The sequence below is a fragment of the Myripristis murdjan genome, chromosome 4 (genome assembly GCF_902150065.1).
Source record: "Myripristis murdjan chromosome 4, fMyrMur1.1, whole genome shotgun sequence".
In the NCBI taxonomy this organism is placed as follows: Eukaryota; Metazoa; Chordata; class Actinopteri; order Holocentriformes; family Holocentridae; genus Myripristis; species Myripristis murdjan.
The window spans coordinates 15,205,940-15,228,468 of record NC_043983.1 but is presented as its reverse complement, the minus strand read 5'-3'; the positions used below and the strand labels follow the sequence as shown (position 1 = coordinate 15,228,468).

The 22,529-nt window shown below is 40.7% G+C and overlaps 2 protein-coding genes across 6 annotated transcripts; both read right to left on the bottom strand.

Annotated features, from left to right (window-relative positions):
- Positions 1 to 463: 463 nt before the first annotated feature.
- LOC115357666 (semaphorin-4E) lies at positions 464 to 15,538 on the bottom strand. 5 transcript variants are annotated; one of them, XM_030049268.1, is made up of 15 exons: positions 15,411 to 15,538; positions 9,860 to 10,442; positions 9,307 to 9,449; positions 8,202 to 8,264; positions 7,680 to 7,778; positions 7,161 to 7,260; positions 6,728 to 6,838; positions 5,687 to 5,838; positions 5,211 to 5,383; positions 4,840 to 4,996; positions 4,471 to 4,693; positions 3,756 to 3,871; positions 2,729 to 2,948; positions 1,895 to 2,614; positions 472 to 600 (listed from the first exon to the last, which is right to left on the bottom strand). In XM_030049268.1, the coding sequence occupies exons 2-15, from the start codon at positions 9,972 to 9,974 to the stop codon at positions 596 to 598; spliced, it is 2,397 nt and encodes a 798-aa protein (XP_029905128.1). In that variant the 5' UTR covers positions 9,975 to 10,442; positions 15,411 to 15,538; the 3' UTR covers positions 472 to 595. The 5 variants fall into 5 exon arrangements, with proteins under 5 accessions (XP_029905124.1, XP_029905127.1, XP_029905125.1 ...); XM_030049264.1 differs by having other exon boundaries at positions 464 to 2,614; XM_030049267.1 differs by having other exon boundaries at positions 464 to 2,614; positions 4,840 to 4,993.
- Positions 15,539 to 16,297: 759 nt separating this feature from the next.
- Positions 16,298 to 18,816, bottom strand: LOC115358177 (uncharacterized). Its single transcript, XM_030050029.1, has 4 exons — positions 18,740 to 18,816; positions 18,024 to 18,401; positions 17,111 to 17,248; positions 16,298 to 16,516 (listed from the first exon to the last, which is right to left on the bottom strand). Exons 1-4 carry the CDS (start codon positions 18,780 to 18,782, stop codon positions 16,350 to 16,352), a joined length of 726 nt encoding a protein of 241 aa, XP_029905889.1. The 5' UTR covers positions 18,783 to 18,816; the 3' UTR covers positions 16,298 to 16,349.
- Positions 18,817 to 22,529: the final 3,713 nt, after the last annotated feature.

Sequence of the window (22,529 nt, the reverse complement as noted above, 5' to 3'; positions counted from 1 at the left end):
TTTTGTTTAATGTTTTAATCCTTTCAAACCAAATTGAATTAAATCCAAAATACATGGATGTCAAGCTTAAGGCTATTTTTCTCTTTTTCTGAAATTGACATCTTGGCGTTTAAAGGTTTTTCATCTGACAGTGACACTTAGCTCACAGTAAATTGCGACTACACCTGAACCAAGAAACCAACTCTGTCCACAGTGTTCATGCACAGGTGGTTTCTGAAATTCACCAGCCACTTTCAAGATTAGACTGGCTAATTAAATGAAACTAAATCTAAGTTTTCAAATTACAGCATGCTGGAGTGCCTCAGAAAGTTCAACCGCTAACAGCAAAAACTGCAATTTTCTACAGACAGCATTGTATTAATTTATTATCTTACCTGGCAAAACCGGAACCAAGTTTTTAAGCTCATAACTTACTACTTCACTGCTGAAGATTTGACCCCACTCACCCTACCCCCACCCTCCCTACACACACACACACACACACATATGTGCTTGTTTTACATAAAATATAAGGCTGGGTGCTGTTGGTAATGACAGACAGAGGCAGTGAAAAACACAGACAATTCAGACAACATTCCTGTAATTAAGTTTGGTCTTAGACTCTTTCAACAACAACAGACACATCTGAGGTAAATGAACAGTCGTGGTGTTTTTGTCACACACAGACCACAGCAGTGTCTATTCCAAAAAGCATGACAATGAGCATGCCTTCCAATGTTATTTAAAAATGACTTTCCTGGCTGTTGTAGAGGGAAGGTAATGATTACTGACAACCAGAAACTCTTCAAGCTCATGTTTTTCATGTGAAAGGAGAACGGCACTCACTTCACATATCATTCTTTTGGCCTTAGGCATTCCAGTCAGTATTTTGAAATATGAAAAGGTACTTGCCACAGCTAGAAACCAGAGAACCAAGAGTCCTGATCAATGATGGCTGATGTACAAAGTTGATAAACTGACTTTTACACCCCAAAGATGTTTTTGAATGGTAGTGCTTCAGTGTAAGAAATGTAGCTGAATACATGGACAGTCATCTGGGATACACTGTCATATTTTTTTCCAGATCACTTGCATGGTGATGTATGTCCGTATAAGATAACATAACAGTGGAAAAACATCTCATATTTCTAGCTAAGGGATACAGGTCAGTTTTCACGAATAGAGATCAATCTCTTGGGCCAAGAAAGCTGTTTGAATGCTGACAATAAGAAGTATTTCCATTAAGTTCTTCAAAGCACCTTGACTAATTCAGTAATCTGTTTTTTTAAGAGCAGCCAGGAAAACAGACCAGCAAGGGCTATTTATCATTAACATGGCCAGAGACTGAATAATGTACAACTGGTGGCTAATGAATGTTGCCTTATATTAACAGTAGAGTCAATAAAATGAAATGTCCTTGGACATTAGAAGTCAAAGTGTTACTTGTTCCTTGTGTCGGCCTATTTACAAGACACTGATCACAAAACACATGATTCTGCAATGAAAAAAATTCACATTAATCAAAGAAATAGTACTTAAAAATGTCCATGGCTTACAGCATACATTACACCAAGTATATTCACAACATGGCACTATACAAAAGTGTGTATAAAAAAAAATCTGGAGTGAAAAATGAACCAGAAATATTGTAAAAAGTCTAGTTTAAAGTACATGAGCTGCCTGATTAGGGTGAGGAAATGATAGAGTGATGGACCCTAGTCTAGGAAATTGTCATATTACACAGTTTGGTCAAGGACAAAATGACATAGCGGAATAATATAACATAAGACCATGCTTTCCAGTTCCCAGGCACTGTTCTATGTAGGAGGATAATTTGTGGAACCGTTGTAGGCCTTGGTTTAAATTGTGTCTCAGCAGAGTTAAATCTCTGACTCATCATTTATATATCCCAAACCATCCAGACTTGAAATGTTGGCCATAGGTGTGAAGTGGTGCTCTCCATTCCCTTTGAAGTCCACAGCAGAGTGATTATTGTTGGCAATGCAGGGTCTGCCAGCCTCAGGGCCCAGCAGCTTAATCTCTGAAGTTCTGTTCTGAATGTGCACGTACTCGGCCGAGTGCCGTCTCTCCTTGCTTTCACTGGAGCTCTGTGAAGCCTGCAAGCATTCAAAATGTCCTCTGGTGAAGTTCCAAAATAAAAGACCAGCCAGGGAGAAACACAGCAGCGCCAGCAGAGCCACAGTCACCTTTAAACCTACTACCCTGCCCTCAAAGCTTTGATTCTCAGGTGGCAGAGGGTCCTCGTCCCCCAGGTCTGGGATCAGCCCCGGTGCAGCTGTATGATGGCTGTGAGTCGAGTCTGAAGAATTGTCGCCACCAGTGTTGCTGTCCCCGACACCTGGCTCAGTGTGTGGGTGTAAACGATAAACCGCCATGGTGCGGCTGTATATTCTGCCCTTCACCTGCTCCAATGAGGCACAGGTGTACAGGCCAGCATCGGATTCAGAGGCGTTCAGAATGAGCAGGCCTTCGCTGTAGATGTAGTATTTGTTGTCAGAGTGAAGTGTTTGGTCAGAGAATCGCCAGCGGACTTGCGCCAAGTTGGAGTCCGGCTGGCAAGGCAGCTGGATGTTGTTCTCTAGAACTAGGGCAAAGTCTACAGTTGCTACTGGATCTGGAACACACACACACACACAATGGTTGGTCTCATAAAAAGGACTACTCAGGTGAAACAATAATTGATGATGATTAAAGATTCACTTTATATAGATACAGTAAATGAATTTACCTGGCTGGGGACATTGTGAGATATTCACTTCTTTTAGACTCTGAATGACAGTGTGTGAGAAAGAGGCTAGGGTGGAGATGAGGGAGCATTGGCCAGCAGAGATGTCCCAGGCACAGTAAGGGTCCCGGGACAGGACGCAGTCCGCACATGTCTCATAGCGGCTACAGTTGCTGAGTGGCATCTGGACAACACCGAACTCTGAACCTGCATACAGCTGGCCCTGTGTTCACACACACACAAACACACACACACACACACAAGGAGGTGAACCAAATGAGTTTCACCTGAACCCTCTCTAGAAGCTGTTAGTGACAATTAAATGACAAAATATTCAAACATAAACTGATATAAACTGATACTGAAGCTTATTATACAATAATAAACAATACAATATCTACCGAGAATAACACTTGTAAATATTTAGGCTTTGGCTTGTTGTTGATCTAGGGAAATCATTATGGTGACATAACTACATAAATTGTAGTCATAAATATGGCAAAGATAGACCTGAGCCTATATAAGGCTGGGCAATATGGCCCAGGCTTATATGGCATATTGTGATATTATATAGCATGTAATATCACAATATCTTTGGGCTATATCACAACACACAATATATATTTCAGTATTTTGAAATCTTCTCTTAAACATTTCATAAATGCCCGATTAAGCCCCTTGGTTGATGGATACAACCACATCAGTATGATGATTCTAGTAGGGCTGCACCATATGGACAAAATCAAATATGATATTTGTTATGCAATATATGGATATTGTGACAAATTGTAGGGATGACAATATTTACAAAGTGAGATTTTTGATAAACAATGATCAGTCTGGCAAGTTCAGAAAATATATCACCTTACTGTAATGCAGCATTTAAAACCAGGAAAAGATACCACTTATGCCATATCGCAACATTACGACATCCAAAATCCCAGATGATATCTATTCTCATATCACAATATCTATATAATATCGATGTATTGCCCAGCCCTAATGCTATACCACACCTATTAACAGTTACCTTGCTGGACGAGAGGCGCAGGACCCTGACAGGCTCAGAGTTCTCGTACAGCTGAATCTCTTCAATGATGAACATTTCTCCAGCGTAGTTGACGGCTTTCTGAACATAGCCATTTTCTATATGGAGACAAAAATGATTAGATCTAATAAAATAAATACATTGTATAAACATATGTATAAACAAATACTCATGGTTTTTCACATTATTACTCGTGTCTCCACAGTGTGCATTTTAATCAGTCAGAAAACAAAAAGTGCTCATTAAATGACTAGTAGTGTTTTTTAAAACTTTGGGTTAGGTTTATTCAACTAGAACACAGATATAGAAAACCAAGGAACATATAAAAGCAGAGTGTGTCATGGTGACAGCATTACAAATTTGCATAGGTGACAAACGCACACCAGCAATACTGAAGTCAATGGATTGGGAAGCAAAAATCTTGCCGTACAAGAACTATACCTACAGTATGTATATTGAACTTTGACAGGAAAGAGGCTCAATCGCATGACAAAACGCTCTTTACACAACGTCGACTGGTGTTTTTCATAACCTAATCTAAAAAAAACTATCTTTTACAAATTCACTAAAGAAAACTAACCCCAGAAAAAAGTGCATTTTAGGGTATCTCAGCCAACAGATCTAGTGGGATTCACTGTCATTCTTTTCACCTTATTGGTAAAAATGGACATGTTTTGTAGCAGGTATCACAATTTACCAGTGCCAATGAACATGACAGGATACGTCTCTCCATCCAGAGCCGTCACGCTGTCCACTACGATACGTGTCAACATGGCTCCTTTCTTGATCAGCAGCGGCCCTCCTGTCAGAGGCCGAACAGCCTCATCCATGAGGGGCCGGTCTCTGATGAACTGGAGGGTTTTGTCAGGAAGGTCCAGGGAGCGACTCATCCCCATCGAACGTGCTGCATTATTGATACACTGAAAAACACCACCACAATTTTGAAATGTGGGTTATATGTTTTTTTGGGGGTAATGTGTCTGGATTTACAAACTGTGTGTGGATACCCAATCTAAATTCAGGGTGTACTGCTGCAGAAGCAATAATAAAATGTGGTTTTACTCACAGCTCCTGGTCTGGGGACAGGCAGTTCTCCAGTGTACATCACCCACTTGACATGAGATGTCTCCACAGCAACAGGTGTCTTAAACTTCCCCTCGTTGAAAATATCTCCAATGGCAGACACACTGTATGCACACACTGCAGACATGTCGGACGAGCTCCTGGTAAGACCAAATCAATCAGTCAATCATACACTAAGTCACAACCCATTAATTCGACAAAAATTTCATTTTGTTTGAACTATAGGAGCACATATTTTTCCATCTTGAATTACAGATTTTTTTTTGCATTGCAAAATACTACCTTACACGACCTGCTTTTCCACTTCAATCTTGGGGCATACACATTCCTTTGATTTCACTGACAAGCACTTACGATTGTGGAGTGAACACAGCGTAGAAGACGCTCTTCCTCCAGTCTTGGTGCTTCAGCAGGAAGACATCCTGGACAATGGCAGGCAGGCTGGGTTCAGGGAGGGAGCAATCCAGACGAGCTTTCAGGAACGACGTCCATTTCCTCTGCAGCGTCCGCTGGCCGCCCATATCCCCCTAAAAGCAGAGAGAGAGAGAGACCACTCAAACATGTGCATTTCTTCTGCAGCCCATAATCCTTAAACCACAAAAGCCAAGCCTATGTCAGACAGGAATACTGAGGCCAAAGACATGTTTGCACATTCTTAGACAATAAACTCATTGTACAGACTTTGTCTGGCCAAGATATTCAACCTTGAAAAAAAAAAACACATCAAAAATGCACAAAATGTGTGAACATCCCCTGAGATAGAAAACATGTTTTGCACAGGCTGTATGTACTTGCTTCTATTCTGTATTTGTTTTATCTGTTGTGAATACCTTGCAGACACGGGCCACTCGTGACACCACAAGTTTGTTGTAGAACTCAAATTCCATGGCATTCTCACTGAAGAACAAATACACCTTATCGTCATCACCATCAGGACTATCCACACTCTCACCCACAAAGTCCATGTAGACGAAGTTAGGCTCTGAAATCATAAAACATGAAAGAAACACTCGGGACAAGAGCAGACAATTCAAAATGCTTCATGACTTTGATCTACTTTAGTAGCATCTTTGTAATTCCCCCATGCATCCACAGGCATCACCTGCTCTACCCTGCCTCAGCACTGCAGCTGCAGTCTACTCCCTCTGGAATGTAAAGAGGAACAAACCAGGAATTTTCCAACTCAAAATTACAAAATCCAGAGGTGGAAGTAATTAATTGCATTTACTCATGATACTATAATTGAGTAGCTTTTTGTGTACTTGAGCTTTTTGAGTATTTTAAAGTCTACTTTTACTTAAATATATTTTTGCTTTAGTATTGTATTTCACTACATTTTAAATCACATCCATTACAGAGAACAAATGATCAATGACAGATTGCTTAACCTTTCACAGTGAACGCTCAGTCAGCAAAGAGAAGAGGAATCTGCTTCCACTTTGTTGGCTCTACTTTTTATCATTTCCACATTTACAATGAAAGGTGCACGATGACCTGATGATGAGAACCGCATAGACTCAACCATCATTTTACGTGCTTATTCCATATTTGTCACTGAAGTCTACAGGGTCCCCACTTTAGCCAACCCTGGGTGGTTTTGTGCAATGCACATTTAAAAGAATCTAGTTTGAACCTTGCACACCTAACACCGTTACTGTTCTGAAAAGGGAACTCAGGAACTTTTACTCTTAAATGAGCTACTTTTTACTTTTACCTCAACAGATTTTTACAGCAATACTTCTCCTTCTACTTAAGTAAAATATCAGCAGAGAAACAGTATTTCAACTTGAGTAGCAATTTGTAGTACTCTTTCCACCAAAAATCCGACTTAAATAGCTAGTTACAACTACATTTGAAGCAGGACCTCTCACCATTGAGCCAAGAGCTCTTGAACTCGGTGCGGAGAGCCAAAGCTGAGCTGCGGAGAATCACAGGCTCAGAGCCCAAGAAGTTGATGGATGTAGCAGAATACAGGTCATTTCCTGTTGGACAGGAACAAGGGGAAAGAAAAAAAATACTGGAAATGCACTACTCAGTTTTTGCAAGAACAATATCCCATTAATATGACTACTAATAAAGTGAAACAACTGACTTTACTCTTGACTGATGGTTGTATATATTGAATAAGGTTAAGTAGAGATCAAAGACAGAAAGATCTTGGCGATATTTACATGAGGTGCTCAGGTCTTTAGACTGGCCAAATCTGCACATGGTTAGTATGCATTTACGGTTGGTGCACTTTGTACACCAGATAGCACTCTCTCTGATCTCAGTTTGCTGTCAAAGGTACTTATGCACACTCACCAACCATGAGGGAGGAGTATCTCTGGAAGGGATCAAAGGGACACTTCCCTTTTCCCTCTTCCTGCTTTCCCTCCAGACTCAGCTGTCCATCAGAAAACGTCTGTCGGGAATGAGAAAGAAAGAAAGAAAAAGATGGACAAAGTTGGTGAGCAAGAGAGAACAAAGGACAAATGTGCCTCGCACTGGGATTCAGGACTAGAATACGCCAACATAATCAACATTAGTTTAAGGGAAATCACTCAAGCCAGTGGAGTATCTTTCATCAAAGTAAAGATAAAGGTGCAAAATGCCTTGATTACCCTGAGGAAGACAGCTGTCAAAATATAGCTTTTGGACACAAAAACTTGTTGCATCAGAGCTATGAGAGTGTGGCAATACTTATAATTTAGAAAGGGGTAAATATTAGCACATCATGTGAACAAAACTTCAGACAAAGATCACTAACAGGGGGAGTGAGGGCAGGCGATGTCCTCACAGTTCATTCAAAGTCTTCGCAACTAGCCCAGACACTATACTTACCATATAGTCACAGGTAGGGCTGAAAGCATTTGTGCCACACACATACATTGTAGTGGTATTCACGGTGTGCAGGGTTCGAATGTAGTTGCGGCATTCCACCTGCAACAAGATACAACCGAGAGAATGCCAAGGTCAGAACTCTGTTAGTTCAGCTGCAAAAACACAAACATACAGGGACAGATCTACTGCACTAACTGCTTGAGCCGAGCTGAGGTGGTGACCACAGGTCAAGGCTGTGTATATGCATTTTCTACTCATGCCTTTATTTGTACATTCAGTGAGAAGCTGCGAGCAAAGCACTTCAAACAGAATCCTGTGTAGAGACTTAAAAAGGAAAAACACTCGCATATAAATGATTAACAAATGTACAGAGGTAAACTGCACAAGGAGTAAACTGCTCTCAGTCAACAGTCATCCTTTAGGGCTGCACAACAAGTAGACATTAGAGCATGATCCTGTGTGTGTGCGTGTGTGTGAGTGTGTGTGTGTCAACATGGTTGTTAAATGACTTATTTCACAAACCTCAGCATGTTTTCCCTTGTACGTGCACTCTCTCTGTTTCTCCTCGGTAACTCGCCAGTAAGCCTGCATCATCAGAGAAGTGTCTTGTCAATGCACATCAGATTAGTGTCTCACTTGGCTGCAGGACAGCCTCGCCGTGGCTTGTTTTCCCTCACCTAACCTGTTGTTTGCTTAACACGCACACCTAACGCCAATACTAGACGGAAGCAGAGCACAGCTATTTCATTTTCAGTTATGACTGTTGCCTTTGTAACTGTGTTTACTTATGAATCAACGGACAACTGTGTAAAGTCCAACAGGACCACCGCTCATTCTTTTGCCATGCAAATATGCACTAGCTACTATTCAATTCTGTTTAACTGGATGCTTAAGGGAATCCAGCTCTATATTATGCAGTCCATTCTACTACAAAGTATATTTTTTGTCAAAAAAACATTCAGTGTCTTTGTTCATTCTTCATGGTTACTGTTTGTGTGTCCTCACAAAACAGTGAAGCTGTTGTAAAAGGCTGGATGGTGTAAACAATTTATTTTAAAAAACAGATATTTTGCCATTTGGAAAAAAAATGGAAAAAAGAAAACTGACAAAAAAAATCTTGCAAAATTTTTCATGCCACATTTGAGGCATGAAATTAAAGCTTACTATTAAATTATCCCAAAACCACTGCTTACAAACTAGCTATGTATGGAAAGATGAAATCATCTGTGTTTTGTGAAATGTTTTGACAGATGAATTCAAGATAGCATCTGATAAGTAACTGAATACTTAAGAAATAAGCCAGGAGAGGCTATGCTTCAGCTGATTTTAGAACAGCTAAGCGGCACAATTAGGCATGACATGACCAGAGTCAAGGGGCTTATTGGTTTTAGGGAATGAGTCTAACTCATCCATTATAATAAAAAATGATCACACTTGTTAACTTTTTAAAATCTAAATTAATCCCAATAGTTCACTATCAGGCAGTGGGTGGTGACTGTCAGCATGCACATTTAGCAGCTGTGTGCTTCCCAGGTGTGTGTTTAGGAGGTTTTTTACTCAGCCAATCAGAACTTAATGCCAGAGGTATAAGTTTATGAATAATTTTCTGGAATGAAACTCTTCTCACTGCAGCCTTTCTGATGGAGATGTCGTTGATGTCCAGGGCGTAGATGGCCTCTCTAGCGCCCAGCAGCAGCAGATCCAGGTCTTCTCGCATCAGCATGGTGGAATAGTTCCAGATCCCCTCCTCTCTGAAAAACCTCAGCCCGTCTGAACAGGAGATGGATCACACAGTGCATTATTATTATTATACCTTCTGTCCTTGACACTGATTAAGCAGCAATAACAATTCACATGCACATCTAAGGCCAGGAACAAAATCAAACATCACAATATCTTGATATTCATATTAAGATTATATTGTAGGGACGGATAATGCTGCCTTCATAAGATATGTGATAAACAATCATTAGTAATGTGGATATGATGACCACATAAGTGAAGCAAGAAAGGACAACACTTCTGCTTTATTATGATATTAAAAATCAAAGACCATATTTGGCTCATATCATATCGATATAATATCAGCGCATAGCCCAGCCCTACTCTTATCTGAAAAAAGGTATATGCCATTATTTGCTTGCAGATAGTGAGTAAACAGTGAGAGTTAGGCAACTTACTCTGGTAGTAGGGGACAGTCTTTCGTGGAACACAGTAGCCAGTGTTAAGAGCACTAAATTGAAAAGGGAGCACCATCAATCCATAGAGAATGCTCAGGGCACAGAGAAGAGACATGGCTCAGGGTCCAGATGTGTCAAAGTGTGGAAGAGCTGCACGGTCCAGCTCTGCCACCACAGCACCCAATCAGAGACAGAACATGGTCCAAGGTCCCTGGCTGATGATTTAATCCTGGAGTTTTGGGTGCTGTCCCATTCACACTGTGGTGATGTTGCTGTCCTGTGCATATGCTGCTCTGGCACAGCTCGTCCTTATTTACAAAGAGCCTTTAATAGCAGTTCAGAAGATTAAAGTGGATGTTTAACTTGCAGCTCAGCTCGGTTCAGTTCAGTTCATTTCGGGTTGGGTTGAGTAAGGTGAAAAACCTCCTGTATGTCCTCTGTGGCGGATGGCTATGTTGGTGTTAGCCTCCAATGCAGTGCTAATGAGCCACTAGTGTCCTCTCTGGATTGCGGTGCAAAGGCCATGCTGCCACGGCTACTGGCAAGAGATGCTAGGGTAGAGCTTCTTCATGCTGGTCCACTTCTAGGAAGGACATAAAAAATATTTTTAGAAACACATGCGACAGTAAAGCAGAATAAAAAAAGAAAGAGAGCTCTTACATGATCAGTCAGATTTTTGCCAGGGTGCTTTAATGGAATCATGGCATTCTAAGCTTAAAATTTATTCCACTGTTGCACCTAAAATGTAAACATGTTGTATGGAGAGAAAAACAAAGAGGTTCTGAGAAAACTGTGAAAATGGGGAAGAAGTGAACTTTGCTTGTTTACTGATGCATGCCTGTCGAAAACATACACAAAATACGGGACAAATACACTTCATATTGTTATCCACAGAGAAATCTAGCGACAACAGAGTTACTGACAGTTACTGGCATAGGTGATTATGTTGTAAGGACATCAGTGTAAAAATGAAATTCAGCAGAGTGCCCACCGCCCCCACTCTCCCTCTTCCTCCTCAACTCTCTCTTCCTGTCCTCCTCCCTGATAAGAACCTGCTTCCTCTGGGCTTAGAGGGGTACAAGCAGCAGAGGGGATCCGCTCAAGTTTGGGCATGCAGATAGATCTCGATGATAATACACCACTTCAGCACTCAAAACCCTCCCCTGGGATTCACGCTGAATTGAGACTTTGCAGTTATCTGGAGAGCCTCGCTCTGTCTTGACTACACAAGCGCCGCAGCTTCATTCAGAATGCATTAAGCTACTTTCCCCCAGAATAACACAGAAAAGTATGCATAACAGAAGCCTCTCAAAGTACAAACTATACTCTTATCTTCTTAGGATATTCACAGCTGAGCTCCAAAACAGCAGCACCACCACACAGCCAGCAGAACAAAACACAGCATAATACATGGAGACGACCTCTTTGAAACACACCACAGAGTCCTCCCCTGTTGACAGAGTCCAAATGACAGCATCCAAAATTCCCTGAGAGACGGCTAGATGCGAACTCCCCATGCGCTGTTCCACTTGCCTCTAAACAACCTGACTTTTAAGTGTGTTTTGCAACTAACTACCATGCTTCCACCTTGTTGTTACTTGACACAAGCGGGACGAGCTGCTGCATGTATGAGGCTGCTCATCTGTTGGCAGAGCAGGGATATCTTGCATACTTTTCCCCTCAGGCTCTTGGGGGGCTGGAGGTTGAGTACTACAGCTGTTTGGAATGACTGCAGGTTGTTATTCACAGTATCTGACAGATATTTCCAAGTAGTGCAGACAGGCAGGTATGACTACAATAATAGAACACAACGTAGCAGTTGTCCCTCTTTTCTCTTCCCATGTTTTTCTAGGGTCACACACTCACTGACATGTGCACATGTGATTGGAATGGGGAGGGTGGGTGATGCATTGTTGAAGTTTTTACTAGGCAAATGGCCTCAAGTGGAGTTACTCGTCTTATGGTGCTACTTTTATTATTGACAATTATAGACTTGAGAAGTCAACTGCGTTTATTGAAATCCTGAATGAAAGAGTTGTTTTCCTGTTTACATTTGGCTGCACAAGGCACACAAAATCCTCAAGTGTGAATAGGATCATAGAAAATAAACTCAACTGCAACTTCAATCTCAACTGCAATCAAATAATAGAAGTGGTTTACACTTAATTTTCATTTCCATTATCTCAGTACTCTTCCAGGATGAGTCATTGCTCTGTTGATACTTTAGTTTCCAAAATATAATAAACCAACATATCCTTAGGTGTGATTTCCAATAATGGAAAAAGTATGTAGCAGACAGATAAACAGACAAAATGGTGTTAAACCCAGTGGTGTGTTTCTTTAATAGGGGACTGATGCTTTTTCCAGTATAGCCAGCAGAACCTGCTTAAGGATTGGTCTTTCAGCTCACAACTGCATACGTCATACAGTTTTGTACAAGCTTCATATTGTTCTTTTGTAGGATTATATTTAAATGAACAAATGTACTATTTCTGAAAGATTTTGTTTTATAATTATGAGAATAAATACAAATATGATGTAGGGTCTGCACACATGGAAAAACACTATTAAATGTCTTTGCTTTGGGCCTTCTTCTCTTCAAAAGTCGACTTGATGCTTGAAGCACCTTAAGCCTTTAAATACAACTCTAAGAATATCATGTGTGACAGTGCTGAAGATGAAAAGCTTCCGTAAAACTACAGCAGCTTAACAGGAAATTTCTATAGATATCTACATTTCTAGATACAGCTGAGGAGTGGAAATGAATACATAATCAGGACGGTCTACTGAGCCAAAATCCTCACAAGTTTGCTACTGAGGGAACTTGGCAGATCATTTTTATTACAGTCAGGCAGTGCAATGAGGGTCCGAAAGCTGCTTGTGAGCTGCTATCATGCGGTGAAGAGGCCTGCAGCAATATCTCTAGACACCTAAACCTCTTGAAGCATGCAGATATTTATAGAGTGCACCAGTGTCTCACCAACAGGGTGCACTCAGATGGCCACTCACAACACCTCAGCGCTCTGTACAAAGTAAAAGGCCAAACAACAGCATGTAAAAAAAACGTGCACAGACAAGCAAGGCTCTGTCATCAACGTGAGTCACAACAAATCCAAATCCAAAAGCCGTGTGAACAGCCACACAGCTGAGAAGTGAACTCTGACTGTCTTGCTCTGGGCTACAAGGCACCTCTCCGTTTGAATTGGTTCCAAAAGGCCAGACTACACCACTCTGAGCTGTGGAGGGGTGAGGCCTCCTAATTCTGTAACTGATTAACCAGAGTGGCCAACTGAGAGGAGTTAATGAGCTGACTAACTGGCCTGCTGGTTGGCTGGCTGAGAGCTATCCGCCTGCCTGCCTTCCTGCCTGCCAGCTGTAAACTGAGCGGCGCTGGCAGGACAGCAGGCCGTGGTACACTGTTCCACCACGGGGGCCTAAACAGGAAACCGGTTGTGGGAGGGTGTTCACCTTTGACACTCCTTGTGACACAGACGCTGTTGTGAAACAGTCACTGGAAAACACACCCCAGTTCAGTACCAGGTTATGTTTTTGATAGCTCAGATGACTAAAACAAAAATCTATTTTATCATAATGAGCCATCTCTTTTTGTTTTTATCTCCAACTAATATGCAGAAAACAGAGCTTCAAATCATGCAGTGTATGGTTTTCAAGCCTGCCATGACAGGTGTCAGCATAGCTAATCTAATTCCCAGCGAACTGATTAATGTCTTAATCCAATCACATTACAATTAATGAGACACTACATTTCCAATCAGCTTAAAGATATGAAGCCCTGCTCTGATAAATAGTCATCAATGAGACATGTCCAGTTAAGTGTAAGTACATGCTTGCTTGCACATATACACACACACACACACAGACAGACACATGTACATACAGGCAAGTCTCAACAAGACCTGGGACACAAAAGAAGAATATGTACACCCTAAAATCTCAGCCTGCTCTGCCGGGCTTGTCCTGAGTTGTGTGACAGGTTCGCTGACAGATGGAAACACCCAACTGGAAACACACAAAACTAAATGTGCTATTTCTATTTCATGATCCTGAAATTGAATTCAGGATTATCATTCAACTTTGCAAAAGCCCAAACCATGACAACCCACTACAGGTGTATTAGTACAAGTAGGCCTATCACAAAACTGTTTTTACCTAATATTTATATTCTATTTTAGGGCAAAAATATGACAACAGACAAGGATACTGGATTCTTTTCTCGACAGCAGAGAAATATGTTTCTTGCTGCATCAGATATCAAATCTTAAATATTTGCCTACATGTGAATGCACAAGCAAAATAAAAAAATATTGAGCCTGGCTACATGGTATGCCACACAGTTGCTGAATGAGTGTTGTTCTTCTTCTCTACACAAACTATTCTGACCATTCACTGCTGTTTTACTTCCTGTTGTGACTCTGCAGACTTTTATATGATCAAGACTCTCAAAGTGTGCAGCTCTTCACTATCAGAGTCCACTTCATTATAACCTGGGAGTCAGATTTTATGATTCATGACTGGTGCTCTTGCAACATCAAGCCCTGCTATCAAAGTGGACAAGTGAAGGTGTGTCACGTATCCTTACCAGTTCACCTGAATTTCATTTACACATGTCTGTACCAAAGGATATGTGCATCAACACCAGCTGAAGCCGCTGAGAGCAAGTGTACTAGTTGTGGTCTAATGTGCAGCATGCCTTGGCTCTGTGACCCCACTGTGCAAGAGGAGCATAGCTAAAATTGGGTAATCCCCTGAGCAAGTGCATTGACAGTCCATAGCCTCAGAAAGAAAATTACATATTATGTACTAAACTTCCTCCAAGCAGCCACGAAACTGTAGGCTGGACCAGTACATGTTGCACTTAAACAAAATCCCACTGAATGCACTGCATTTACAAAATGCACACACAGAAAAGTTAATTACACTTTTTAATTATACTTTTTTATGTGGGCTAATACAATTTTTGGGAAAAGTCAGTCAAACAAAATGTAACTGGATTTCCAAACAGTAGCCTACACAAAATGTGGATTATGCGCTTAACAAAGAATAAACAATTCTTTTCATTGGCTTTCTAAAGAGAAAACCTGCACCCCCCATAAGGCATATGGCCCAATGGCACTATTTTAGGTTATTAGAGTACATATCTACTCCTTAAGAGCTTTATATGAGTTTTCCTGTAACTACCCAATACAAGCCGTACTGCGGGTACGGAGACTGCGAGATCTCCTGGTGTTACTGACACGCTCCAATGGAGAATGTGTACGGTACTCTACGTAGGAAGCCTGAACACACACACATGCACACACAAACACTGCTCAGTCTAGCTCTCGGCGACTATTATTAGATTAGGCTATCCCATAATCTTTTCGGCAAGAGCGACAATTCAAAGCTCGCTGTTTGTGCGCTTGTATACCCAACAGGTTGCCAATCCAATTCCCCCCAGCCTGAGCTCCGTGGAGACAGCCCGCGGGACAGGACCGCACAAACACCACAAGTCACAACCGCAGCTCATGTCGAAATCAAACTTGTAACTCACCAGGAGTTGTACAGCTCTGTGCCAGAAATCGTTTAGATGTTGTTGGCTTTTTCCTTCCCTCGGATCCCGTGTTTTGGTGTTTTCTGCTCCACCTGTGAGGCGCGCAGCCCTCATCCCTGTAAGAGCGGTAATCTGGCAGCGCACAGCGGTAGGCAGTACCTGGCCGGGACAGCCCGGTCATGTGACATTTGATAGGACATTTCTACATCAGTTTCCTTTGGCTGCTAATCAGACAGTGGCCACAACAAACCGACTTGAATTTACCCAAGTGTGGTCATTTTATCTAAATTGTATCTGTTGATCTGTTGATGCTTTAATTACATTTCATTTGTGATATTTTATGATACAGGCTATTCCTTATTTAATAATAATTTTTAAAATTCAGATGAACCTTAACCTCATCGTACAATACAACAGGACATTGTAGGGAACAAATAGGACAGCAAACCCTTAAACTACAAATCAAAAGATTTATTATGCAGCTCCAGAATACAGGCACACATTTTACAGCTTTGCATCTCAGATCTAAGCAAAAGATTAAAACAACAACAACAATAAAAACAACAAATTTACCTTAATTTAATCTTAATCTTAATTTACCTCTTTACAGTCGGTAGAACATTCCAATATTGTAAGGCTCTGAAACATGAAAAACACAGTTTTCTCCTCAATTTTCTAACACTACATGCCATCTAGTGGATCAAAATGGAGTGAAAACAGTTTTCATGACTGAAACGAATTAGTTTATTTTCTAGAAACGAATGTAATTTTTATTGGAAAAAACATATTCAGTTTAAAAAAAAAAAAAAAAAAAAAATTCTCAAATGGTCCGCGCCCTAAAAAAAAAAAGTATTTTCAAAATACTGAATAATAATGTCACTCTTATTTCTTCAACGGTGAGGAGTGAAATTCACTCATCTGTCCAAATTTATAAGCTGTTCATGTTTTGGGGCTTCGTCTGCCCTCGTATTTCCTGGCAGGACTTGGGGTCCGAAGGGTTTTAGGCGGAGGAACTGTCTTCAGGCTGTCCAACTGCATCCCTGGACGGGGGGAGGGCTGTTTGCTTAATACTGGACGTGTGTTTGCATAGATAGGACACTCTATACCTAAATTCAAAAAGGTAAAAAGAGAGCACAAAGAAAACAATCATTTTCTTTGTTGAGGTGTCATAAACGGGCCTCACACACAACAGCCTTTGCTTTCAGTTTCTGGTCAAATGGTTAACGATTAAATCTCTCAACCAGTGTCTGTGATATCTGAAGGGTCTCTTGAGGTCCACAGATAAAAATCTTTGCACATTTTGCACACACAGGCAAATGCAGAGCATCTCATTTGCCCTACATCTCATCTCATCTGCTCTCCTGCTGTGTTGTCAAACCACAAAAACCACTTGCTTTCTCAGTGTTCTGTCACAGGCCACGGGATGGGCAGATGTACCTGCAAACGCATCAGCAGTACGTGCTTCCTCTCGCTGTCTCTACAGCTGCCTGTCTGTCTCTCTGTCTCTGTCTCTGTCTCTCTCTCACACACAGACACACACACACTGAACATGTTCACCCCTTGTTGCATCTTGATATTTATCTGTTTGGTACCTTGGCAACCACAAACTGGTGTAAATGTGCCACAAGTTAGATTAGACATAGACATACAGATTGGACTGACATTGTCTCAGCCTTCCGATTGCGAAGGCGGGCTGGTACCTCTGTTCCTGCATCGTCGTCTTCTTCTCAGTGAGAAACAGACGCTCACTATTAGTATGACCAGAAGTAGACTTGATGCTCCCACCACCACCCAGAGCCACCAGTCAAGAGAGGTCTGGTCTGTGGGAAGCGTAGGTACTGGGAAGAGAGAAAATAATTACGTATTGAGGCCTTGGCACCACTTTACAATGGCCTTACGTCAACTGATTAACCTATAAAAAAGTGTTATACATACACAATAATGCTGTATCAGATCTGGTAGTACAACCAGTTATTATCATTATCAATACAAGTTCATTTTAAGTTCATACACAGCATTGTTTTACAATTACAATACTTCTCCACAAGTTACAACACTGGCCTATACACATGAGTACGGAAAATAAAGTGTAAAATAAAGTGCTGCTGAATAGTTCAATCTGTATAGTGACTTTAAATATATGCTGCAAAACCATCTGGATTAATGTAACTCTTACAGTGTAAAAAGCCATGAGAGTTAATTAAAAGTTTTAGATGCCACATCAGCTGTATGGGTGGAGAGACTATATTGAAGTAAAAAAATATATATACACGTGAACACTGGAAAATTCACTGCATGGTGTGAATACATAGTGAAAGCCTTCTAGTTGGAAAAATGCAAGCGTATGCACACACACTTACACATATAAGCACACACTCACACACACTCTCAGTGCCTCACTCACACACACCTTGTTCGGTTGTCACTATAGCAATGGTTGTACGCTCCATTTTGCTCTCCGCTGCTATGAAGGAAAAAAGCGCACGTAAAGAAGAGCTGCTGTTTTCACTGCAGGCCATAACATTTGCAGAATTCATTTAGCCATTCAACATTCGATGCTGCACAACAGACTTAACAGCTACAACGATATACGTACTTACAACTAATACTTACTAATATTTACTTGCGTCCCATTACTACAACCTTGCTGTAATGTGGGAATCTCTACTGAAAAACAGCAAAAGTACCATCCACTGTCATTGAATGTGACGTTAGATAAAGTGTAATTGAACCAAATCTTTTCCAGATCTGGCACTTTATCCTTCGAGTTCTGCTTCTCAGATTTGTTGTAGAGCTCAGTATAGAGTGGGCGATTTTGAGAGCATTGTGTTATGGTTCTTGTCCGGTTAAAACACCACATCAGCCGAACTCTCTTGTATGGCTTGAAACTGCAGCTCAGAGTCAGCGAGGACCCAAGAGGAACGTCCTTTCTTTCCTCTGGCTCATCCAGAATCACTTGTGGAGCTGACTTTGCCACAGTTGCCATTGTCACTACAGAGAAAAAGAGACAAACAAATTAACAAAGAAAAAAAGAAAGAGACAAAGGTGAAGTTTGAGATGAATGTGAATGCAAACTCTATGTACTACATAGCCACACTGAAAACATCACTAAGGGTGATAAATTGATTTTAATGCTTTTTTTAAAAAAATTCTATTCAGCAGTGGCTACACACCGGCATGTACGTTCCTCTGCCTTCCGCTCAGGTCACTTGAAAACTCACTCTTTTCATTCATCCCTTAATTAAACAGCCTTATGTCATATCTTAACAGCCTTATGATCAGTGTAGCACTTCATTTTGACCAGTTCAACATCAGTGTCAGAATCCTACCTGCCAGTAACACCACAGTTGAGAGTTTCACCCAGGTTTCCATTCTAACGTGTCAAAGGTGGTCGACTTGTGAGACGCATCCTGTCTTGACTGCTTTGCCGGTTTGACAGAGCTAGACGAAAAGAAGTGCGTGGGGGTGGAAGGAGGGGTTTACCACGTATCGCACAGTGACAAGAAGCACAGAGTCAGGCAGCCTGGGGTGACTATGGTGGAGCGTGCAAAAAAGCCAACATGGAAATTAATTTGCTCTAACAACCAAAAACACAGAAACTCCACGCCTGCCCACACACACAAACACTCGCACATACACACACGTTTCATACATTTCTTTAGAATATATTGCGTTGCAGCATCTAAAGAGGTCACAGCACAAAAAAAAAACAAAAAAAAAACAACAGCTGCTCTCACCAATAAAGGCTGCCCCCATTTATCAATAACCTTTTTTAACATCCTGTTTTAGAGACCACATATAGTTCAATGGCAGACTGTCACGTTCCATCGAATGCCTGTTGAATCTGTGAGTGTGGGCACACTGAATGTGAATGTGGTCAAATAAAACAGTGGCGGATGAGCAAACTTGAGGGGTTTCTTGACTCCTTTGTGGGTTTTGGTGCAAGGGTGCTAAAACACAACTCACCTTGTTCCCACCGTGCCTCACACTAGAATATGAGTTTGGCTTCCTGTGACAAAACACAACTAAGTCTATACAAGCACAGACACTTTCTGATTACAATCTTCAACCACAGTCATAAAGATAATTACAAGACAGATATTGGAAATGATCAGAGACGATAAAATTGTTGTTCCAGATACCAGTAATCCAGATGCAGTAATGCAGCTGATGAAATCTAAATGCTGCCAACAGCTGCCTGCCTGGGTTCATGACATTTTATTGTACTGATTTTGGAAGTGAGACAGATTTGACTTGCTTGAACACCTACTCTTGTAGTTTAAGTAAATCAACAAGGGAGAGGTGGGTTTCTGTGTCTTGCCATCTCATGAAAGTGTACCCAAAAGAAAAGAGGTTACTAGAGAAACATCGGGCTCTGTAACTTGTGAAACTCCAAACCAAGAGTGGAGCCTTTTCACTGGACTGAAAGTAGGTCCTGTCTGCAAACAAAGAAAAGCATCATCATTTACATTTTCAACTGAAATTAAAGCTACCCATAGTTTTGATTTGTGACATGACTGGTGAAAATGTAGGCCTACAGAAACTGAGCTGATCATTCTTACAAATATCTGGTCTTAAATCAAGAGCTCTTTGTAAGGGTCTCCTTGTGAGTTCAGACATTGTGTGTACAACGTGTTGCTCATTGAAGTCACAACCACAATTGTAGCAGAGGGTTTTGGGGTGGCTTGTTGTATTTTATAAATAATGTGGCACAGAGCTACTTCCTGCTGCAGCAACAGAATGGAAGCATTTGTAATTTTTTTTTTTTTTTTTTTTTTTTTTTTTTTTAAATTAACCTCATTTATTTGCTGTTGCCATTATCACACATGGGAGTATGAATAAACTCTGGGCTGAATTCTGTTCCAAGCAGTTACATGATCTCAACAACAATGTGAATAAAAACTAAATTTGATAATACACAGACCAGAATAGTTTTGTTGTTATAGCTTTTGGATCCTATCAGCTGAAAGAAATAGAAATTTTGGTTCTAGTTTGGCTGCCTGAGGGAATGATATCCTGGTCAAATAAGTTTTTCTATCTATATGTATCTACTGATCGATTAATCTATCTGTCTGAACATTTTGGTAACAACCATGGTCTGGCACAGAGCTGATGAGCATGTTTTGCACTTAAACAAGCCAAGGTGGAAAATACATTTCCTCCAGTTCATAGGCACTTTTAATTTTTTAGGGCAATATTGTACTTTTTTACTTTTTATCTGACAGCGCTAGTTACTTTATATAAAGCATCATAACATATGATGAGAGCTGAAATTTGCCAACAGGATGTGGAGCAGTTTGAACAACATTAAAATACTTCTCACGAGTTATTGTTTCAATAATTTTACATTCCAAAAGATTCTTAACTACGACTAATTTTCCTTTTCATATCCACATAGAGCTGAATTGAGGTCAACTGGACTTGTTTGTAGATTCTTGGAGACGCTTCACTTCTCACCCAAGATGTCTCTTCAGTTCTGACGGACTGGAGGAGAGTCCCAGGAATTTCTTTTAATATACATCTTAAGTGGAGGTGGAATTTACATTTAGTCATGTTGCTGCAATTGAGTAAGATTTATGGGTACTCGTACTTTTTGAGTATTTTTTTAAAGTCAGTAATTCTACTTTTACTTTAGTCCATTTTTTCCTGAGTGTTGCACTTCAATACATTTTAAATCACATCCATTACAGAGAACAAATAATCAATGACAGGTGGTAGAACCTTTCACAATAAAAGCTCAGTTTGCAAAGAAGAGAAGAGGAATCTACCTCCACTTTGTTGGTTCTACTTTTTGTCATTTCCAAATTTCACAGTAAAAGCTACATGATGAAAAATCACAGATGATTGACGGAAACGAGGACCATTTAGACTCAGCTGTCAAAAATGTGGAATAAGTGTGTGTGTGGGGTGTGTATGTGTGTGGGGGGTAATGTCAGTGAAGTGACCTGACGATGAGAACCTTGCAGACTCAACCATCGTTTTCTGTACTTATTCCACATTTGCCAGTTGAGTCTACAGGGTCCTCACCTCATTCAACCGACGGTTATTTTGCGCAATGCCCCTTTAAAAGAATGAAGTTTGAGCCATGCACTCTCACCCTTTTATTTATGACTGCAAAAGCTCACACCTAACACGCCTACTTTTTACTTTCAGTTTACTGCAGTAGAGTTTTACAGCAGTACTTCTACTTCTATTTAAGTAAAGTATCAGTGAAGTAACAGTACTTCTACTTGAGCGGCAGTTATGGTACTCTTCTCTCTCCACCACTCATTTTAAGCTACTGCTGCTTGTACTTCTATAGTTTTACTGAAGCAGCATTTTAAATACAGGAGTGTTTCCCATTATCTCTGGTTTCCTCCCACTCTACAAACACATACAGGTGACTGAATTGGTGACTGAATTGTACATATAGATGTGTGTGTGTGTGTGTGTGTGTGTGTGTGTGTGTGTGTGTGTGTGTGTGTGTGTGTGTGTGGATGTAATGGATTTTCCCATTACCGTATTGGCATTTTTTTTTTTTTTTAATTTACTTCCACTTGAGTAGTAGCCAAAATAAGTTTCAGTATTTTTCCACCACTTTTAAAAATGGAATAGATGTTGAAACTGAGAATCTAACTCACTGTTTGCAAAGTAGGACAGGGGGTGAAAGGGGCATTTTCACACACATGCCATGAAATAAGCTGGATGACGTCAGACAAACTTAGGTAATGCAAGCACTTGCCGCCATGTTACACCCATGTGTAATGGTGTTAAAATTTTGGTGTGTTCATTCACATTTACACTCCATAGATTTTCCTCTAGCCCGGGATACAATGCATTAACCATTCCCATTTGATGCAAAATGACCTCAAAAAAAGTTTTCATTGACATTTTGATAGTTTGAAACGAGAACAGGATCTTGTTTCATTACTCTATGATCATAATATCATATGATCATTTTATTTTTTACAGTTTGTTCCGTGTCAAACTAGTTTTCAACATAAAATACCACTTCCCAGAGTTTCTTGGGTCGTATTTAGGTGCGCTGGAACGTAATCTCGATAAATCCGATGGCACGTGAAGGCAGCGTCACGCATGCAGAAACACCATTACCCACAATGCTCCCGTGCCGCATGCGTG